At 33.8% G+C, this 16797-nt stretch overlaps 3 protein-coding genes across 5 annotated transcripts in view; 1 reads left to right on the forward strand and 2 right to left on the reverse strand.

Annotated features, from left to right (window-relative positions):
• Positions 1–16797, reverse strand: part of LOC128879548 (uncharacterized) — a 533296-nt gene that overhangs the window by 506568 nt on the left and 9931 nt on the right. The window lies entirely within an intron of this gene.
• Positions 190–13520, forward strand: LOC128879545 (PAN2-PAN3 deadenylation complex catalytic subunit PAN2). 2 transcript variants are annotated; one of them, XM_054128794.1, is made up of 21 exons: positions 190–650; positions 2082–2269; positions 2886–3055; positions 3278–3398; positions 3469–3665; positions 3747–3960; positions 4046–4182; positions 4266–4412; positions 4668–4764; positions 6736–6969; positions 7059–7304; positions 7590–7836; positions 8717–8896; positions 8976–9142; positions 9662–9830; positions 9905–10424; positions 10681–10898; positions 10983–11112; positions 11555–11776; positions 11860–12121; positions 12201–13520. In XM_054128794.1, the coding sequence occupies exons 1-21, from the start codon at positions 569–571 to the stop codon at positions 12213–12215; spliced, it is 3963 nt and encodes a 1320-aa protein (XP_053984769.1). In that variant the 5' UTR covers positions 190–568; the 3' UTR covers positions 12216–13520. The 2 variants fall into 2 exon arrangements, with proteins under 2 accessions (XP_053984769.1, XP_053984770.1); XM_054128795.1 differs by having other exon boundaries at positions 7590–7809.
• LOC128879544 (integrin alpha-PS2) overlaps positions 13092–16797 on the reverse strand; it is a 131674-nt gene continuing 127968 nt past the window's right edge. For both annotated transcript variants that reach the window (XM_054128793.1, XM_054128792.1), the window contains one exon: positions 13092–16661. In XM_054128793.1, coding sequence (XP_053984768.1) covers positions 16569–16661 — 93 coding nt within the window. In that variant the 3' untranslated portion in view covers positions 13092–16568. The remainder of the gene's footprint in view (positions 16662–16797) is intronic.

Consider the following 16797-nt stretch of genomic DNA (forward strand, 5'->3'; position numbering starts at 1 on the left):
GCATTTAATGCACTCATATGTACACAACACACGCACAATATTTAAAAAAGTGTGTTCGAATCTTCAAAAATTGCATTTTGGCCAGGTTTTCGGCCATCGGGACCATTGTGCGCCGTCCCTGAGTTAAACTGGACGGCGCTAGTGATTTTTATGCACTTGCCATTGGCGTGACTGCACGACGCGCGAAGAAGCAGATGTCGCCACCTTCAAGGGCGACATACAACCTTACACGGGTGAAACGCGTAGAAAAGTGGAATCATGAATTAAAGGTGTTTCGATAAACGAGCCAGCTCGCGTATCGTAATAAAACAGTACCAGAGGTGTTATGTTGTCCCTCGTATCAATCGTCAATATCGTGGAGTGGCGTCGAAACGTCGAATATCTGTGACAAAGTGTTTCGCTTGTTGCACAGTTGCCAAGGCGACTAAAGTGCGTGCGTGAGTGCGTGTGCGTGTCAAAAAGTGTGCTATGAAAAGAGAACGATCGTCAGAACGACAATTCTACGGCTATCTTTGTACTGACGGCAACTCGATGCTTCAAAAACAAACAGCCTGAAGACGGGACTATTATGGACTACCCGGTTTTGGGCCACTACGACCTGACTGTAGAGGCCACGGTCGAGAGCGGCGGCGATGAGCAAGAACTGCTTTGTGAGTAACTTTCCAGCACATCCCAATGTTTTTCCTTTCTTATAAAGGCGCGAAAAGGTTCCCGTCGTGTCAAAGAACTGCAATTTTACTGAATATTCAAAGACTCCGAAAGGCGCGAAACATCTCTGCTTTCATGACACTCGTTGCTCGAATCATGGTGCGCGATCTGGCGTCCTACTACCAGAGCTGAGTAATATTTAAAATAGAAGTTTATGTTATTTTAATTAGAGAACACCGAAACGAATGTAAATGAAATTGTATTTTGAATATAAGAAGAATTCTTGGTAAATAATTGAATTGCGATTGATCAGAAAATAATGGAGAATTTTAAAGGATATGTTAAATATTTTCAAAATGCCATATAACATATTTTTGTTAAATAATGTATTAAAAGCTTCAAGCTAAATCGAATTTATTACAATTTGTGATGAGAGATCCTAAGTGTGTTATTGACAAAATTTAAAGCTACAGTTTTGAAACCTGTGTAATCGTAAAGTAAAATTGTTTCATAGAACGTGAGCACAAAGTTAGCCAAGTTCTTGTCACTGATACATTACTTTGCTCTGTACTTTCATTTGTTAACTGTTTAAATCAAACTATTTAATTTGGTAAGTATCTTTTTACAGATAAAACAATATTTAAAATGTTTCTATATCTAATAACACCAAGTTCTGTTTCACGAACAATTATGTAGGTTTCCTTTATTCTTTGACAATTCGTCTATTCTTCTATTTCAAACTTTAGCAGTGTTCATAATTTCTGTAGTATTATGTCTTTTGTCTCTTTCTATTGTCTTAACCAATATTGCTTAGTTTAAATCAGCTGTTCGACTTTAAACAAGCCTAAAAGTTCTCAAATTCAATATGGATTGTAAATCAGATATAACATTATTATTTTAAGTTGAAGTTTGATATCATGGATCTGTTCATGATATGAAAACTCTCGTAAACAATGATAGGAAACATTGCTGTCATTAATGATAACTTATATTTAATACTACAATGTTATCAGAAGGTATGTTTAATTGTATGTTTTGATTGGTTTTATAAGCTGGTATTACATTTATTTTATGTTATGATGTTTTTGCCTCATGCAGGAGGCTTTCTTTGGATATAATAAAATTACAAAAAGCATTCTGAGAAATAATTATTACATACATTAGATATTATTTCTTATTGTCTTATTTTCTCATTTATATACATATATGTAACATATACATACATAAACATGGAAATTCTTGTATTTCATTATTATAGAAATATTTGTATACAAATTAATTTATTAACATCTACATGTGTATGTATTATCATATTGACTATTTTAAGCAATGAAGCAAAGAACGTCAGTTTTTAATTTTGAAGTTCGATTATGTAAGGGACATTGCACAACATCAAGCCCCTTCATTATCAATGTTCATATATTTTATTACAGGGGAAGAAACAAATTATGTCTTATCCAATGAGGAATATGTACCTGCAGCTGAGCAATTCGGAGAAGATTTTGCTGGAGCTGAATTTCATGAAACTCGTACTTTACTTGCCGATGGGGGGGATAGATTTGGAGTTTCCACTGCTACTTTCGATGCTGTCGAAGAACTTATGTGGATGGGAAATCAAGGGGTATAGTAGTTGTTGTTGTTATAGGTGCAGCTACTTATCTGTTTTTGTTGTTAATTCCATACAATTTAAAGTGTTGCTTCTTTAACCTATATATTAGTACCTGTGTAAGTGTGTACCTGGATATGTGTGTAATCTGGATATATGTGTAACCATTTTTACTTCTTACAGTATAATTTTTATTGAATAAATAATGAGTACGTTGTTTGTTTTTTTCCTTTTTTACCTGAATATAAATGTACCTGTATATGTGTGTACCCTATTTAATTCTCCTAAGAGTATAATTTTTATTGAATAAATAATAAATACGTTGTTTATTTTTTCCATTTATATCTGGATATGTGTGAATCTGGATATATCTGTACCCTATTTAATTCTCTTTAGAGTATAATTTTTATTGAATGAATAATGAATACGTTGTTTAGTTGTTTCCATTTTGTTCATCTCTGCCTAGTACTCATGTTTATTTTGCATAGTAAAGCAGGAAAAGGAAGCTTTGCTTTGGTATATTTAGATACTACAATTAACAAGTTACTTAATTTGAAGAAAGTTGAATAAAATAGATACTTAAATAAGTATAAAAATAGACAATGCATTGATCAGGAATAATTCTGTGTAGGGACATGTAACATCATACTTTGGATCAGGTTTACAAAAGTATACCTCATTCCAAGTGCATGCTACACAAGAAGTTCGACATATTCATCCGTTAGATGAGGGAATTTTAATCCTGACACAAAGTTTGTTAAGATGTCAATTGCGAAGAGGCATACCAATATTTACACACACGTATGTTCATCGTGTATTATCACGTATACCCTACTTAATACCCTCCTTCAAAAGTGAATCAATTCCAAATTTTCCAAAATTTTGAACCAAACAGTAAAAAAATAAGTAATTTAAAAACTGCATAACTTACTTCTAGATTATGAAAAATTAAATAACATCACTTTTGAAGCAGAGGTGCAATATTATGATGGACATTCCATGTAAGAATAAATAATATTGTAGGTCACCAAATATGATAGACATGCAATGTATGCTTCAAATTTCACCAACGAGGCTACTTATGGGAGGGCACCAGGAAAAGATAATTGATTTTAATCTTACCAGAGGAAAAGAGACTGGATTAGTGAGTTTTTATACATATTGGTAGGATAATATTACCTTATGCACACATGTTAGTACTCTTACAATTATAGGTAAATGTAGGAGAAAGTGGTTGTGCAATTTTAAGGCAGCATAGTAGACTTGTATGTGCTGGTAATCCTGCAGGAAGGATTGATCTCAGGGATCCAAATACATTATCAATAGAACATACTTTCGATACTCATAGCGGTTCTCTCAGTGATTTTGATGTTCAAGGAAATTACCTTGTCACCTGTGGTTTTAGTAACAGGTGAGATTTGAAATAATGAAAAATATAAATAGATAGATAAAAAAAAGTAGTACTTTATGCTAATTGTACCTGTGGATTTAGTCGTCAAGGCCTTTCAGTAGATCGATTCTTAATGGCATACGACTTGAGACAAATGAGAGCATTGAGTCCTGTCACAACTGTAGTATATCCCCTTTTATTGAAGTTCCTACCCAGTTATTCAAGTCGTTTAGCCGTCGTATCACCATTGGGACAAATGCAACTTCTTGATACTATCTATGCTAATGTACAACCATCCATGACATGCTTGTATCAGGTAAACATTGCATCTCTGAGGTATTTTTTTTTTTATGAAAGAATTCCCAATTACACCACATGCACAAGTCTTCTTGTATTGGTAGGTTGCTACTGGTGGTGCTATGATATTATCATTTGATGTATCATCTACATCTCAATGCCTTTGCTTTGGAGATTCAGCAGGTTCTATACATCTTATGTCTACAAATACACCAGAGCCTCAATTTAATACTTTCTCTCGGTTAGTATATGTTGAAAAGATTGGAAGTTAGTCACTTTTGAAAACTAGAAGGATGATAAAAAGATTTACTTTCATTTACTTAGGCCAACAGAATTCGCTGATCCTGTTGAAACAATTCAGCCTATATCATTTGATGATGATATTACACCGCTAAGTACAATACCTATTGTTTATACTGGGCATCCGTTATTAAGTGATTGGCCAGAAGAATATTTAAAAAAAATCTATAGGTAAGTTATTATAGTTGATTAATAATGAATTATAGATATTTAATAATGAATAAGTAGAGTACAGTGAGTATATAAAAATCGTAGCTCATGAGAAACACCTCACGAATAGATTCAGCAGTTAACAATCAAATAAGTTTATATAAATGTATGCCATAGATATTTATGTTTATTATTTTTTGAAGGGTTTTTCATACATCTAGTTATACTCTTTGTATCCAAGACATGGATGCAAATATTTATAATATGCATTCACAGGAAAACACCATCAATTGATCCTGAGATTCTGCGTACAATGAAGATGCAAGGAACAATAGGCTATGCACCAAATCCTCAGGCGTTCCGCAGAAATCAAGTGAGGAAACAATATTCTGCAACACCTCTACAATGTCCTCCTCCATCTTTAAAATCCAAACTTCCAATTTTTCCATCATACAAGTATTTTCCATGATTTCCAATTATAATTATCTCACATGTATTCTATTATTCTTGATCTTTAAACTCCTTGTGTTAGTCACAAACGTAATGATAAAACGCAATGAGTTGTGACTGTTAAAGGTTGTGAATTTCCCATTTTTATCTTTAGATATTATATACTTTAAGTTCTTTTTGAAGGATTTTGTTTTATTTATTTTATATGGAATGCGTAATTGTGTCTGGTTACCATTATACATTCCATACACATTGTTGTACATGGTATATCATTAATTAGTTCAGTTCTGAAAGACAATATTAATTGTATTGAAAATATCTAAGATGTATACACAATTAGTAATTTCATTGTAGTTTTGGTGTATAGTCTTAGTATTAAATTAATACTTTAAATAAAAGCAATTCAACAAACAGTCAAGCTCAATAGGATTGAAGCTTTCAGTTTTGTAAAGAAACTAAAATGATATGTTATTAAAACTGATAACGTTTCGTGATAAATATTATAGTCCATGAACAATGTTAAAGAAACGTGAAATATTTTCATAAGGTAGTCTAATGATTTTCTGTACAATAACACACGAGAGAAAAAGACCTAAATGGGACACTGAAAACGTATATCCATTCAATGTTAAAATGTTCCAATTTTTGTTAATATATTCTTTGATTATAATACCTGGTTATTACATTATCGTTATTAAGAAGAAAGAAAATGGTGAAACGAAACATGTGATTGAATGTTTATAATAAACATATATACTTGATCTCATTTCTACCAGTAAAATAATTAAAATATAAACTTGTAAGTTCTTGCTATAAAAAGTATATTTTTTTAAACTCTCATTTTTACGAATCATAAGTTTTTCAGAATTACTTTGTTAACTGTTATGAAAAAATAATTGAACGAATATCAAGTTTTAAGATTTCACATAACAGTAGCAACTTGATGAGTGTATAAAAATGCAGTTATCAAGGCGCAATGATTACGTTTATCTTGATTTCTTGAAAAAGACTTCAAACATTTTTTAATTAACTGTATATCTACATAAATATCAGCTATGTGCCAATTTATAGAAATTGTAGGTATGCTACAAAAATGTTGTATTTCTAATTACATACAATACATAACTTATAATATAATTATTATAGAGATATATTACTCAAGGAAAGAAAAGAAATTACATGTCATATTTCTGAGATTGGATTCAATTGATAATTTTTAATCCAATATATTGAATATCTCAAACAAGAACTTAACAGCAATAAAGATGCATAATCATTCCTTTAAAAATATACAGTTAAATAATTTTAAAATAGATCTTAAATAAAGGGCATTGAAGTACAAATCAAGTATTATGGTTTTAAATTATCAAGAAGTGTGAAAGGTAGAGCAACGTGCAAAGGTAGACAATGATATTTGCAAATACTTCAAAAGAAAATATCAGTGTTCCATATCAATGTTTTAAAAATATGGTTCTATATTTTATGAATCAGTGTTAAAAGTATTACTGCCATTAAATTTGCCTTAAGACCAGTGCGTTATAATTGATGCGTTTTATTACTTTCTGTTTAATTATTTGTGCTTAATAATCGTAGCGCACTTAATGTTTAAAAGCTTTTTTTTTTTCACAGAATGTATATTTGAAGTTGTATTTGAGTGAAATAAAGATTGTAAGACATACATGTAAGCCTAACTTATTGGCTCGGTCCCATGCGTGTTTAATAGGTATTATTTATTTTTTCACGGTCCAAATTATGTTTACAATGATGTACCAGATTGTCCAAAAAAAATTAACATTCACCCATGCATAGTATAATTAACGTATAAACCGTCCCAAAAAGAACAGCGAAAGATATTCGACTGATTGCAGAAAAATAAATAATACCTCTTTTGCAGATACCTTACAATTTGGAAAAACGACGTGGCGTAGTTGCAAAGCTTTTCGCGGGGGACTCACGATCTAAAACAGATGACGGCACATTTGTAGCTATACCAAAACGTTATCGTAAAATTGAGGTAAAATACTCACGTTTGGGTTACGATGAGTTTGATTTTGATCAATATAATCGCACCAGCTTCTGTGGCTTGGAAGCTACACTTCCTAATAGTTATTGTAATGCTATGTTGCAGGTAAGTACAGCAGTTAGTTAAACAAATTTCCAAGAAATTCTTGGTAGAGAACAAATTCTTCACCAAATTCATGCACATTTGTTTTCCAGTTACTGTACTATTGCGAACCTGTGAGGATAGCATTGCTTTCTCACTCGTGCCAAAGAGAATTCTGCCTCTCTTGCGAGCTAGGATTCTTGTTTCATATGTTAGACACGTCACGAGGATTGCCTTGCCAGGCTGCTAATTTTCTTCGAGCTTTTAGGACGGTCCCAGAAGCGGCAGCTTTGGGACTCATATTAAGTGATCTACATCCAGAAGCTAAAAGAAAAACGAATTTGATTAGACTGATACAAGTACGATTACAGATATAATATTATTATTTTTCAGTTATTGTTCAACATCATGCAGTCGGCTTTAAAATACAGTGTTGCATACAAGATATTTTGCTACTTGTCTGAACCTTTAGATGAGATCACGCGTTTTTATTTTACTGGTCTTGTTCATTTTGCCAGATATTAATATTAAGACACTACTATTAGGAAAAGTAATATTGCAAACATTCCAGAATAAAAATATTTGTAGAAGTATATTAATGGAAATGTTTCAGTATTTATTAATCATTTCAACTTTCTTTGCAGAGTTGGAACAGGTTTATTCTGCACCAAATTCATTATGAAATATTAGAAACAAGAAAACGGCAGCAAGAAGAGGAAGAAGCGGCTCGCCTTAAGTCGGGTCCCAAATGTCCACCATTTGTTTATAACGAGCAAGACTTTCCTAGTATTTTACAGGACATCGGTTCTCGGTATAGAAGTCACGATGAAGAGAGGAAAAAAAGGAGGAAGCAAGATGAGGATGGTAAATATGTGTGGATCACATCGAAAGGTAAACACAACTCATGTGTAACCTTCACATTGGGCACTCTTTGTGTTTATTTTTCATTTTGTATCCGATCATGTGTTTGCACTTACTCGGTGATTGCGGCGATATATCCAAAGAATATTAAAAGCAATTTCTTTATTTTTTTCTAGTCGTAATATTTTTTTAAATATGAATATTGTTTTATTTGAAGTGATATGTACTTTCGTTTTTGTATTCTTAGGATACTGCAGCTGTCACTCTTCTTTTGATTTTGATTTGCTACATTTGTAAATAAAGCTTCCCCCATTGCTTGCTCGAACAAATTTTTACATACATCATATAATTCCATTGTTTGATAGGAAGTCATGTTACCCGCGAATGCATGATTTACTTGTAAAAATAATTGTATGTCCCTTTGGACAGGGTAGTATGTATAGTATAATCAATTCAAATATGATCTTAGTTTTTAATATTAGGAAAATATTTTTGAAACAAATCGATTTATTTTAAAGGGAACATATTTCCTACGTCACGGATCTCAAGATTTATATTTTGGAGAATAGAGAATCTCTAAAATTAAACATTTTCTCTGGTATATTTTTCTATCACTAAATACAACGAATATTTGCGATGATTGTGTTGTGTGGACTACCCTATACAATTGACGTTTTTAAACATTAATATTGATTGTAGGTGATGAAAATTACATTATTCTTTTAAGTATTTACTAGTGGATTGCTGACACAAATAACATACCCTATAATTATGACCTACTCACCAAGATACTGCTGAATAAATCCTCGACAAAGAATATTATTTTTTACACATTTTCATCATTGGCATGTAGTTGAGTATTATTGGTATTAATTTATTCCGATTTTAAATGAATATTTATTATGGGTAGATAAGAACAACAAAAAATCTATTGAAGAGAATGAAGTGCGAGATGAAGAGACAGAGATCAGTCGCCTGTTTGGGTCTGAACAAATGCATATACACCGCTGTCTCAAATGTAGGCAAGAAGCTACAAAACATTCCATCATGTTGCTGTGTAACTTAGTTTATCCAGAATTGTTGCACCCTTGTAAGCCATTCTTTAAGCTAACACGTGTTCCATGTGCATCATTCTCACACCTCAAATGAACGAATTTTACGTTTTATAGCAGAGGAGGTTCCGTTTACGAGTGTTCTTGCCCGCAGTTTAAGACCCGAGAAAATTACACCTGCATGGTGTGACAATTGTCAAAAATTTACACCCACTCTCCAATCTCGACAATTGACTAAATTACCTCAAATATTGGCTCTGAACTGTGGTTTAGATACACAGCAGGTACATTAAACACGAACTTATACATGCATCTTATAATACAAATTCCAGTGGTTTTACCAGGAGCAGTCATAAAAATGCATACAATTATTATCAAAGAATTTATTGTGCATATCTCAAAGTACAGTTTCATTCGCGACCACATTCAGATATTGCGATTGCTTTATTATCTTCCTTGATGCTTAATCTATGTAAAATTGCTTATTATTGCTTTTTTCTTCGTTGAAAATACTGGCGAATATTTCCTTTATTATTTGAGAACAAAGTATATCATACTACATATGATCCTCTTAATTAACAATATCTGGAGAATATATAACGTTAAATTGAATGGTGGCAATGGTTCTTTATTTACAGCCAAATGGTACGAAAAAGGTCACATACAGAACTTTCTACTCAGCTTAATAGTTTTTAAGCTCTGGATTTTATCGCTGACATTAATTTATGACTGCAACCTGTAGACTGCAGTAATATTATTTTCAATAACCGTGACTAGTTATTTTAATTGAATTACAATTTTAGGATAAAGTATTTTGGCAAACTCAGATGGATATTGTTGTACAAAAAGTATTAAGTGGGAAAGAAAGCAGTCCATCTTCAAGTCCCGTCCCTATTACCGTAAAGCCCTGTCGATACGGTAACAATTGTACTCGAATTGGTTGTAGATTCAGACACGTTGGTAGAGATTCAGGTACTTTCGTTGATCTTTCAAATTATGATACTATAATCAAGCAGTGTATCTTGAACTTTTGTTCCATTCGTTAGAAAATGTATCAACGTCGCCCATTACACCACCCTCAACGACTACTCCTACCGTAACACCACCCAGTCACTTGTACTATTCGCATTCATGGATTCCACACAATATCGAGATTTCTCTGAGCAACAATGGTGAATTATCCGTGGAAAAAATTAACAGTCCAAAGGGTCCTTCTACTGAAAGTAATAAGTCCAACGAGGAGTCCATAGTAGAAAATGGCCAGGGTGATAGCAAGCTGCAGGAAAACTCAGAGAGTCATGGAACAGATTCTGAAGGGAAAGAAGTAGAGAATCACGTGACCTCGGGACTAGATAATGGGGATGGAGAAAGCGCAAATGCGACCGATGAAAGTTCAAATAAAGTAAACAAAATGCAGTACAGTCTCAGTGCCGTTGTTTGTTACATCGATGACAAAAGCAACGAAGATAGGAGGAACATTGTTGCATTGCTGCAAGTCGGACCACATTATCACGAAAGATCAACCGGCAGTGCAGTGTCGCAGTGGTATATCTTGAATGACTTTTGGTAAGTGCTAAGATTTGCTTTATCTATTGAAAGGTTGCATATATTGCAGACATTGAATTTTTATTAAAAATACTTCAATTCGTGTGAGACTCCTAAATGATTCGTAGCTTGAATAGTACTTCAAAGTATCATACTGGTATTAAGGATATGATTTTGTATGTTGCTCCAGAGAGCTACCTCAATTGAACCTTTTATTGAATATGTGTATTAATATATGTATACAATTCAAAGTATACAATTTTTATATTTGATCCAGTATATCAGCTGTAACACCTCACGAGGCAGTTTGGTTCAATCTTGATTGGAAAGTCCCCTGTGTACTTCATTATACGGCGGTGCCAGCACCTGAGCCAGCACCTTTCGTTAGTCCACTTACGTATGATGTTTTTGGGGAAGACAAATGCATCGCTCGTAGTGGAGGAACAAGGGGCATCACATTTACTCCCCTAACATCTGACGAAATGCCGAAAAAAGGTCGATAGAAATGTATAGATTCTAAAGAAAAAAAAGGTTCCTTTTGATATTATGAAATAATGATAATTTTGAACAAAATTATAGGAGAATTGGTAGGAATCGATGCCGAATTCGTTACTTTGAATCAAGAAGAGTCTGAGCTTCGAAGCGATGGGAAAATGTCTACTATAAAACCGAGTCATATGTCGGTTGCACGTATCACTTGCATTCGAGGGTACGTAGGATCGATGATAAGTAATTAGCATATAGTACCACTTCCCATCATCGATCCTTCTTATGGCTAATCTTGTTTAGCCATAAATTGCTTCATTTGCGTATTAAATCCTACACTGAGTCTTCCATTATTACCCAGTCCTTTACATTAAGGCAATCTGTTATTCTTCGTAGAATTGAAATTTGCAAAACAACTCGTTATGCATTTGGTTAACGTACGTTGTAGAATTGCTAGACTAGAGTTGATTTTGATTTTGGAGTACTTAAACATAGGTCAAGTTAGAAGTGCCTACATAGTGATTAGTTTATTAGCTGGTCGAAGATGAGAAATACTTCCACACTCTCCATCCTTTCTTCCGACTTCTTCCAACCACCAAAGGAATATTTCCTAAAATATGGTATTTGTTATTTTATCTTTTTAAGAGTTTTCTTTTCTCGAATAGGCAAGGTCCTTTGGAAGGCACTCCCTTCATAGATGATTATATAAGCACTCAAGAACAGGTGGTTGATTACTTGACGAAGTTCAGTGGTATTCAACCTGGCGATTTGGATGCTAATTTCAGTAGTAAACATCTGACTACGCTCAAGTCGACGTATCAGAAGTTGCGATTCTTGGTCGACAATGGAATTATATTCGTGGGCCATGGCCTAAAAAATGATTTTAGGTAACGATCCACTTTATAAATTCGACTAAGCTACGTCGAAAACATCATAAACGAGTCGTTAATTCTGTTGTCGATTATTACAGAGTGATAAATTTAGTTGTACCGCCAGAGCAGATCGTAGATACGGTATTGCTCTTTCATTTACCTCATCATCGCATGGTGTCATTGCGATTTTTAACATGGCACTTTTTGGGTAAAAAGATTCAGTCTGAAACACACGATTCGACCGAGGATGCACGTGCAGCGCTTGAATTGTATCGCAAATACAAGGAGCTTGAAAGCTCTGGCAAGTTGGCCGAATCGTTGAAAGAGCTTTACCATGTTGGCAGTCAGCTACAGTGGAAAGTAAGGGCAGCGAATATTCTTATCAACGCGATGTACTTTACCTCTATTTCTTCTTCGATAACATTGTAACTCTATTTAGGTTCCGGACAGCTGATACGAGGATGATCCTCCCGAAGAAGTACATGATATAGTCACACCAGGTAACAACGGTGAAGCTTAGATGACGATTTCAAAGCATAGTGTAAATAATTTTAAGATTGTGCCTCGAAAGGTATCATCTGACCCATTGATAATTCGTCGATGCTTACAATTTCCAATTTCGCGACCGAATTATGTACTTGTTTCCGAGATTCGGTATGTTTAATTCTATATACGTAGAAGGAGAGGGTAGTGTCCGAGGTTAAAGTGTGGTGATCTCTCGAAGGTTAAGATTACGGGTACAATTACATTGTCAATCATTTAGTATTTTCTTTTTCTACGATATTTATTCGTTAGATCGTTCATTACCTCTGTCGCATGAGGTATGAACGTAATCGAATCGTCGTATGTGAATCATAAATTTTAGTTAGTTTCCATCTAATCGATCATGTAAATTATTAAGATAACCGAAGGAAAGAAATTCTTGTATACCGTGGTTTTTAGAAAGAGTAACGGCGACTTTGTACATATTGTCCGATAGCACATTAACGTTTTGGAGAGCAGTATCAATCCCACACTGCCCGACCATCTATGATATTTATTTCAATTTCTTGATGTATTCCAACTGGAAGGTAACGCAATCCATCCCGCTCGGTAACTGCATTACAGTACGTGTGTATATAATTGATAGTTAGTATGCTAGCAATAATTCTGGATGGGAAATCTGTACGAAGGTAATGTTCCGCAATTTCCTTTTATATGTATCTTTTCTAATCCATTAACTTTTGTACCATTTTATCTAATGATATCTCACAAGGAGAGAAAAACCACATTTTTATAAGGTTAACTTGGTCCTAATGGATTTCAGTTCTCGTCCAAGTGTCGCAAGCCGTTTTAATTGATTCTAAGCGTTAAAGCAACCGAAAATGTTTTCTACACGGACCTTTTCTACGAAGCTCTCGAAACGTAAAAGATATTAACAAGATAGTAGTATATTTTACAAACAATTGTACTCATAGATTATTTTTATATACATTTTACCAATGTCAAAAAAAGAGTAAAGAGGCAAAATAATACTGTCAAAATCTATTAAACTAAACAAGATTATTAAAGCATCTATTTTTTTATATATCTGGAAGAATTTCCTTATAATTTGTGCACAACGAAACTCACACGTTACACGTTCATTTCGATGGAAACGCGATCCATGTAGTTGATGTGAAGAAATCAGTGGCACTCGATGGTAAACGGTAATCATGCATTTGTTTTGTGTACACTACGTCATTGTGATTTTTCAATAAACGATCTTATGGAAAATAAATCGTGTATCTATTGCGTAAGAAACTTCCAACAATAAATGCATGGCATACTTAAGCGATTAATAACATTCGCAGTGAGAAGGAAAAATCAATTTACAATTATACATTTACAAAGTCGGATGAATCAATTTGATACTTTTACCAAAACTAATAATTGGAACTCTGAAAAGGTGGCAAAATCTGAAAGAATCTCTTCTTTCATTACATAACTCTATCTTTCACTATTCTGACGTATAGTGCTGAAATATAATGTCATTAGCAGGATTATACTGTATTTCGATGGAATACTCAGTATTGTACCATAATTTGATGCACTATACTGCGAATTGATATTGAGGATTATGTTGTAACTTGCACCATTATGGTGTAAGACATTGTGTAACGTTGTATGAAGTGGGAGTATTCGTGAGTACGTTTTCCAAAGGGTTGACATCACTGGAATGCCGTTGGCGTCGGTTTCACATAAACATGAATATCGAGGGTTCCAGCCAATGGAATCGATTGAAACTGTGATATACTGTCAAATTTAGTACAATTCTACAGTCTGAGTACGTTAGCAAACGTTTTCCAAATGGCCACATCTCTGGAATACCGCTTCTCACCCTTCACTGAAGAAAACGTTTCATCATACAAGACAAGAGCATGGATCCGCTCGAGAGTACTTCAAAGAAGAAGAACCAACGACGTTAAGTTGCCAAATGTTTACAAACTAATCCTTTGCAGACCAATGTCGAGTGAGACTCGAGAAAAATATACTGAAATCAGAAAGCCTGATCCGCAAAGTGCTAAAGGGTTATCAGAGCACAGGGACTAGGTCATTCCCTCCACCCATTGCATGGTAGTAAGACGTCACAAAATCACGGACATGGGAAACTTAAGTAGTTGTTCGATCGCTGTATTATTTCACTGTCACGCCAGTGCATTCCAATTGTCACTCACTCTCGTCACTCTTATGTTTCGCTTTGACAACACTTTTTTTCCTACGTTTCTCTTTCGATAACAAATATACGTATATCTCGAGGCGGAACGACGAATCTGATTCGATGGCAACTTAACGTGGTCAGTCTCAAGACTCAAGCCGATGAATTTGTCTAAACAAATGCAATCATATTGTGATTAAAAATATATAAGGATCTATTAAAAAAAAATTAATTTGTTAAATCTCTCCCACTATTTCGCCTACAACTAAATTGTTTACTTTATATAATTTATCCCTTTGCACTAAATAACTTTTGTACAAACATTTTCTCTGTAGCTTCATCCCCTCGTGAGACATTTAACCATTCCAATTTAAATAAAACACCCTGTAGATCCTTTTCTTGAATAATAATTTGTGTTTTTTTTATTTGTTATCAATTATTCGAATAAAATTTTGTATGGGTAATAATTTTACACTCTATTGAAGAAAAATACCTTTAAAATTTAGTATTAATAATATTATATATATATATTTTTTTTTTAATATTACATCTTAGGTCTGTATGTACAAGTCAGTTCTACCTTTCCGCATTTCTCAGGACTTTGTTACATTCTACATAATTATTATTGCGTTAGCTATTCTTCTTCGGAAACAGTTTTAGTAATACAATTAATAATTTACAAGATTGTACACACATATGCACGGGGCAAGTTCCCGTTCATGTTACAACACTCTAACATACGTTACATTGTACATACATATATAATGTAAAAATTTAATAAATAATCAAAGGTTCCCGTTCTCGAGGCCACTTCCGCGTTAAAGAAAGGAAGAAAATATAAGTAGACTGCCGATATCGGCAACGAATGAGATCTATCGATATTAAATCGTTAAGTCATCGAAAGATTCGTGTCAATTGAATTTCTTCGCGATAAAAAACTAAATTGGTCTGTTACAATTCCAAGTCTTCTATCAGCGAGAATTTCGAAGAAAGTATACATGCGTATGGCGTAAAGTGTCCACGAAATTTCAAGTTATTTCTTTGTACTCGCGGAAAAATCTTTAAACAAAAATTTTACTATCTACTGTGAATCCATGGGGAATATTTGCAATTTTGTGCTATAACTGCACTCGTGGTACACTCTATTGCGTATTTACAGTAAAAAAAAATGGGCAAGATTCTTACCTGAATCTGAATAGGGACTTCGAATAACGAATAAACGATGTACATCCGTTTATTCGTTAATCGTAGAATAAAAATTAGAATTTCAATTCTACAATGCAATAATTTACAATGAATACATAAAAGTCTAAACGTTTAGTTAAATAAATGCATCGGCTTTTTTTCGTTCTTAATTCGAATACAATTCTGCCCATCTCTGTTTACGATATATAATTAACCTTTGTTCATGTGCAAAGGAACACAAATTCAAATCATTCTGATGCTATTCGATAGCAACTGCACCTGTTCGTTTAATTCTCATAACATTCGAAAATGATTAATTAATTTATATGTACAAGGGTATCATCGAAGGAAATTTAAAATCGTTTTCCAATACATAGATACAAAATATCCCTTTTTTTCAATTTCTCATTTATCTGGAAGCTCTGATCAACGAACTCTTCGTTACAAGTTAACAAACAACTCTTTATCTATCCGCAAATAGGGAGATTTCGACGGATATTTATTTCCCATTATAAAATAAAATCTGTTCGCTCCATCTTCAAATTTTCTCGCCTCTGACGAACGGGAGGCTTAAGTAAATTACAGGTTAAAAAAGAAATATAATAAAAAGACGTCTCCTGACTAGAAACTTGCATGGTCGAGCTGCAGGAGCTGGAAGGAGTATTCAGTGGCAGTAGAAAGGTCGCGGTAACGCTTCAGAACCTTTATAATTCACTCTAGCAGTTTCTCGTTTGGTTTGGAGATGAAGGCACTCGCGATTGTTAATTAAAATTATTTTCGTTTCCACGCAGAAGAACTCTGTTCTACGTCGTTCCAGCGAATCCATATTTCCGCTCCTTCGAGAGATTCGCGAGGTTAAGGCACTTCGTCGGTCGTTCGCTTGATGGATGTCGTTCGACGATTTTCGTTTCGATAAAATTCCACTGATCGATCCTCGTTTATCTTTCAGTGGTCGTCCCCGTGCTGGAAGTGTCCGTTCCTGTTGAGTGGTTGCCTCTCTGGGGCGTCGGATGGTCTGTTCCTCTTAAAGAACCCGCACTGGTGAAAAAAAAAACAGATATTGTTAATAGTTAAGTCACATTGATCTATTATATATGTAAGATACAATAAATATTAGTATAGAATTAAGTATTCGAATTTTCTAACGGAAGAATGGTTGTTGAATATTGTTTTA

This window comes from Hylaeus volcanicus, chromosome 7 (genome assembly GCF_026283585.1).
Source record: "Hylaeus volcanicus isolate JK05 chromosome 7, UHH_iyHylVolc1.0_haploid, whole genome shotgun sequence".
Taxonomy (NCBI): Eukaryota; Metazoa; Arthropoda; class Insecta; order Hymenoptera; family Colletidae; genus Hylaeus; species Hylaeus volcanicus.

Excerpts from the sequence above, each read along its gene's own strand:
- LOC128879545 (XM_054128794.1), top strand. The coding sequence starts at position 569 with ATGGACTACCCGGTTTTGGGCCACTACGACCTGACTGTAGAGGCCACG. Across the intron at positions 4,413-4,667 it reads TATTTAAAAAAAATCTATAG|GAAAACACCATCAATTGATC; the intron begins GTAAGTTATTAT and ends ATGCATTCACAG. Across the intron at positions 7,305-7,589 it reads ATTTGATTAGACTGATACAA|AGTTGGAACAGGTTTATTCT; the intron begins GTACGATTACAG and ends CTTTCTTTGCAG.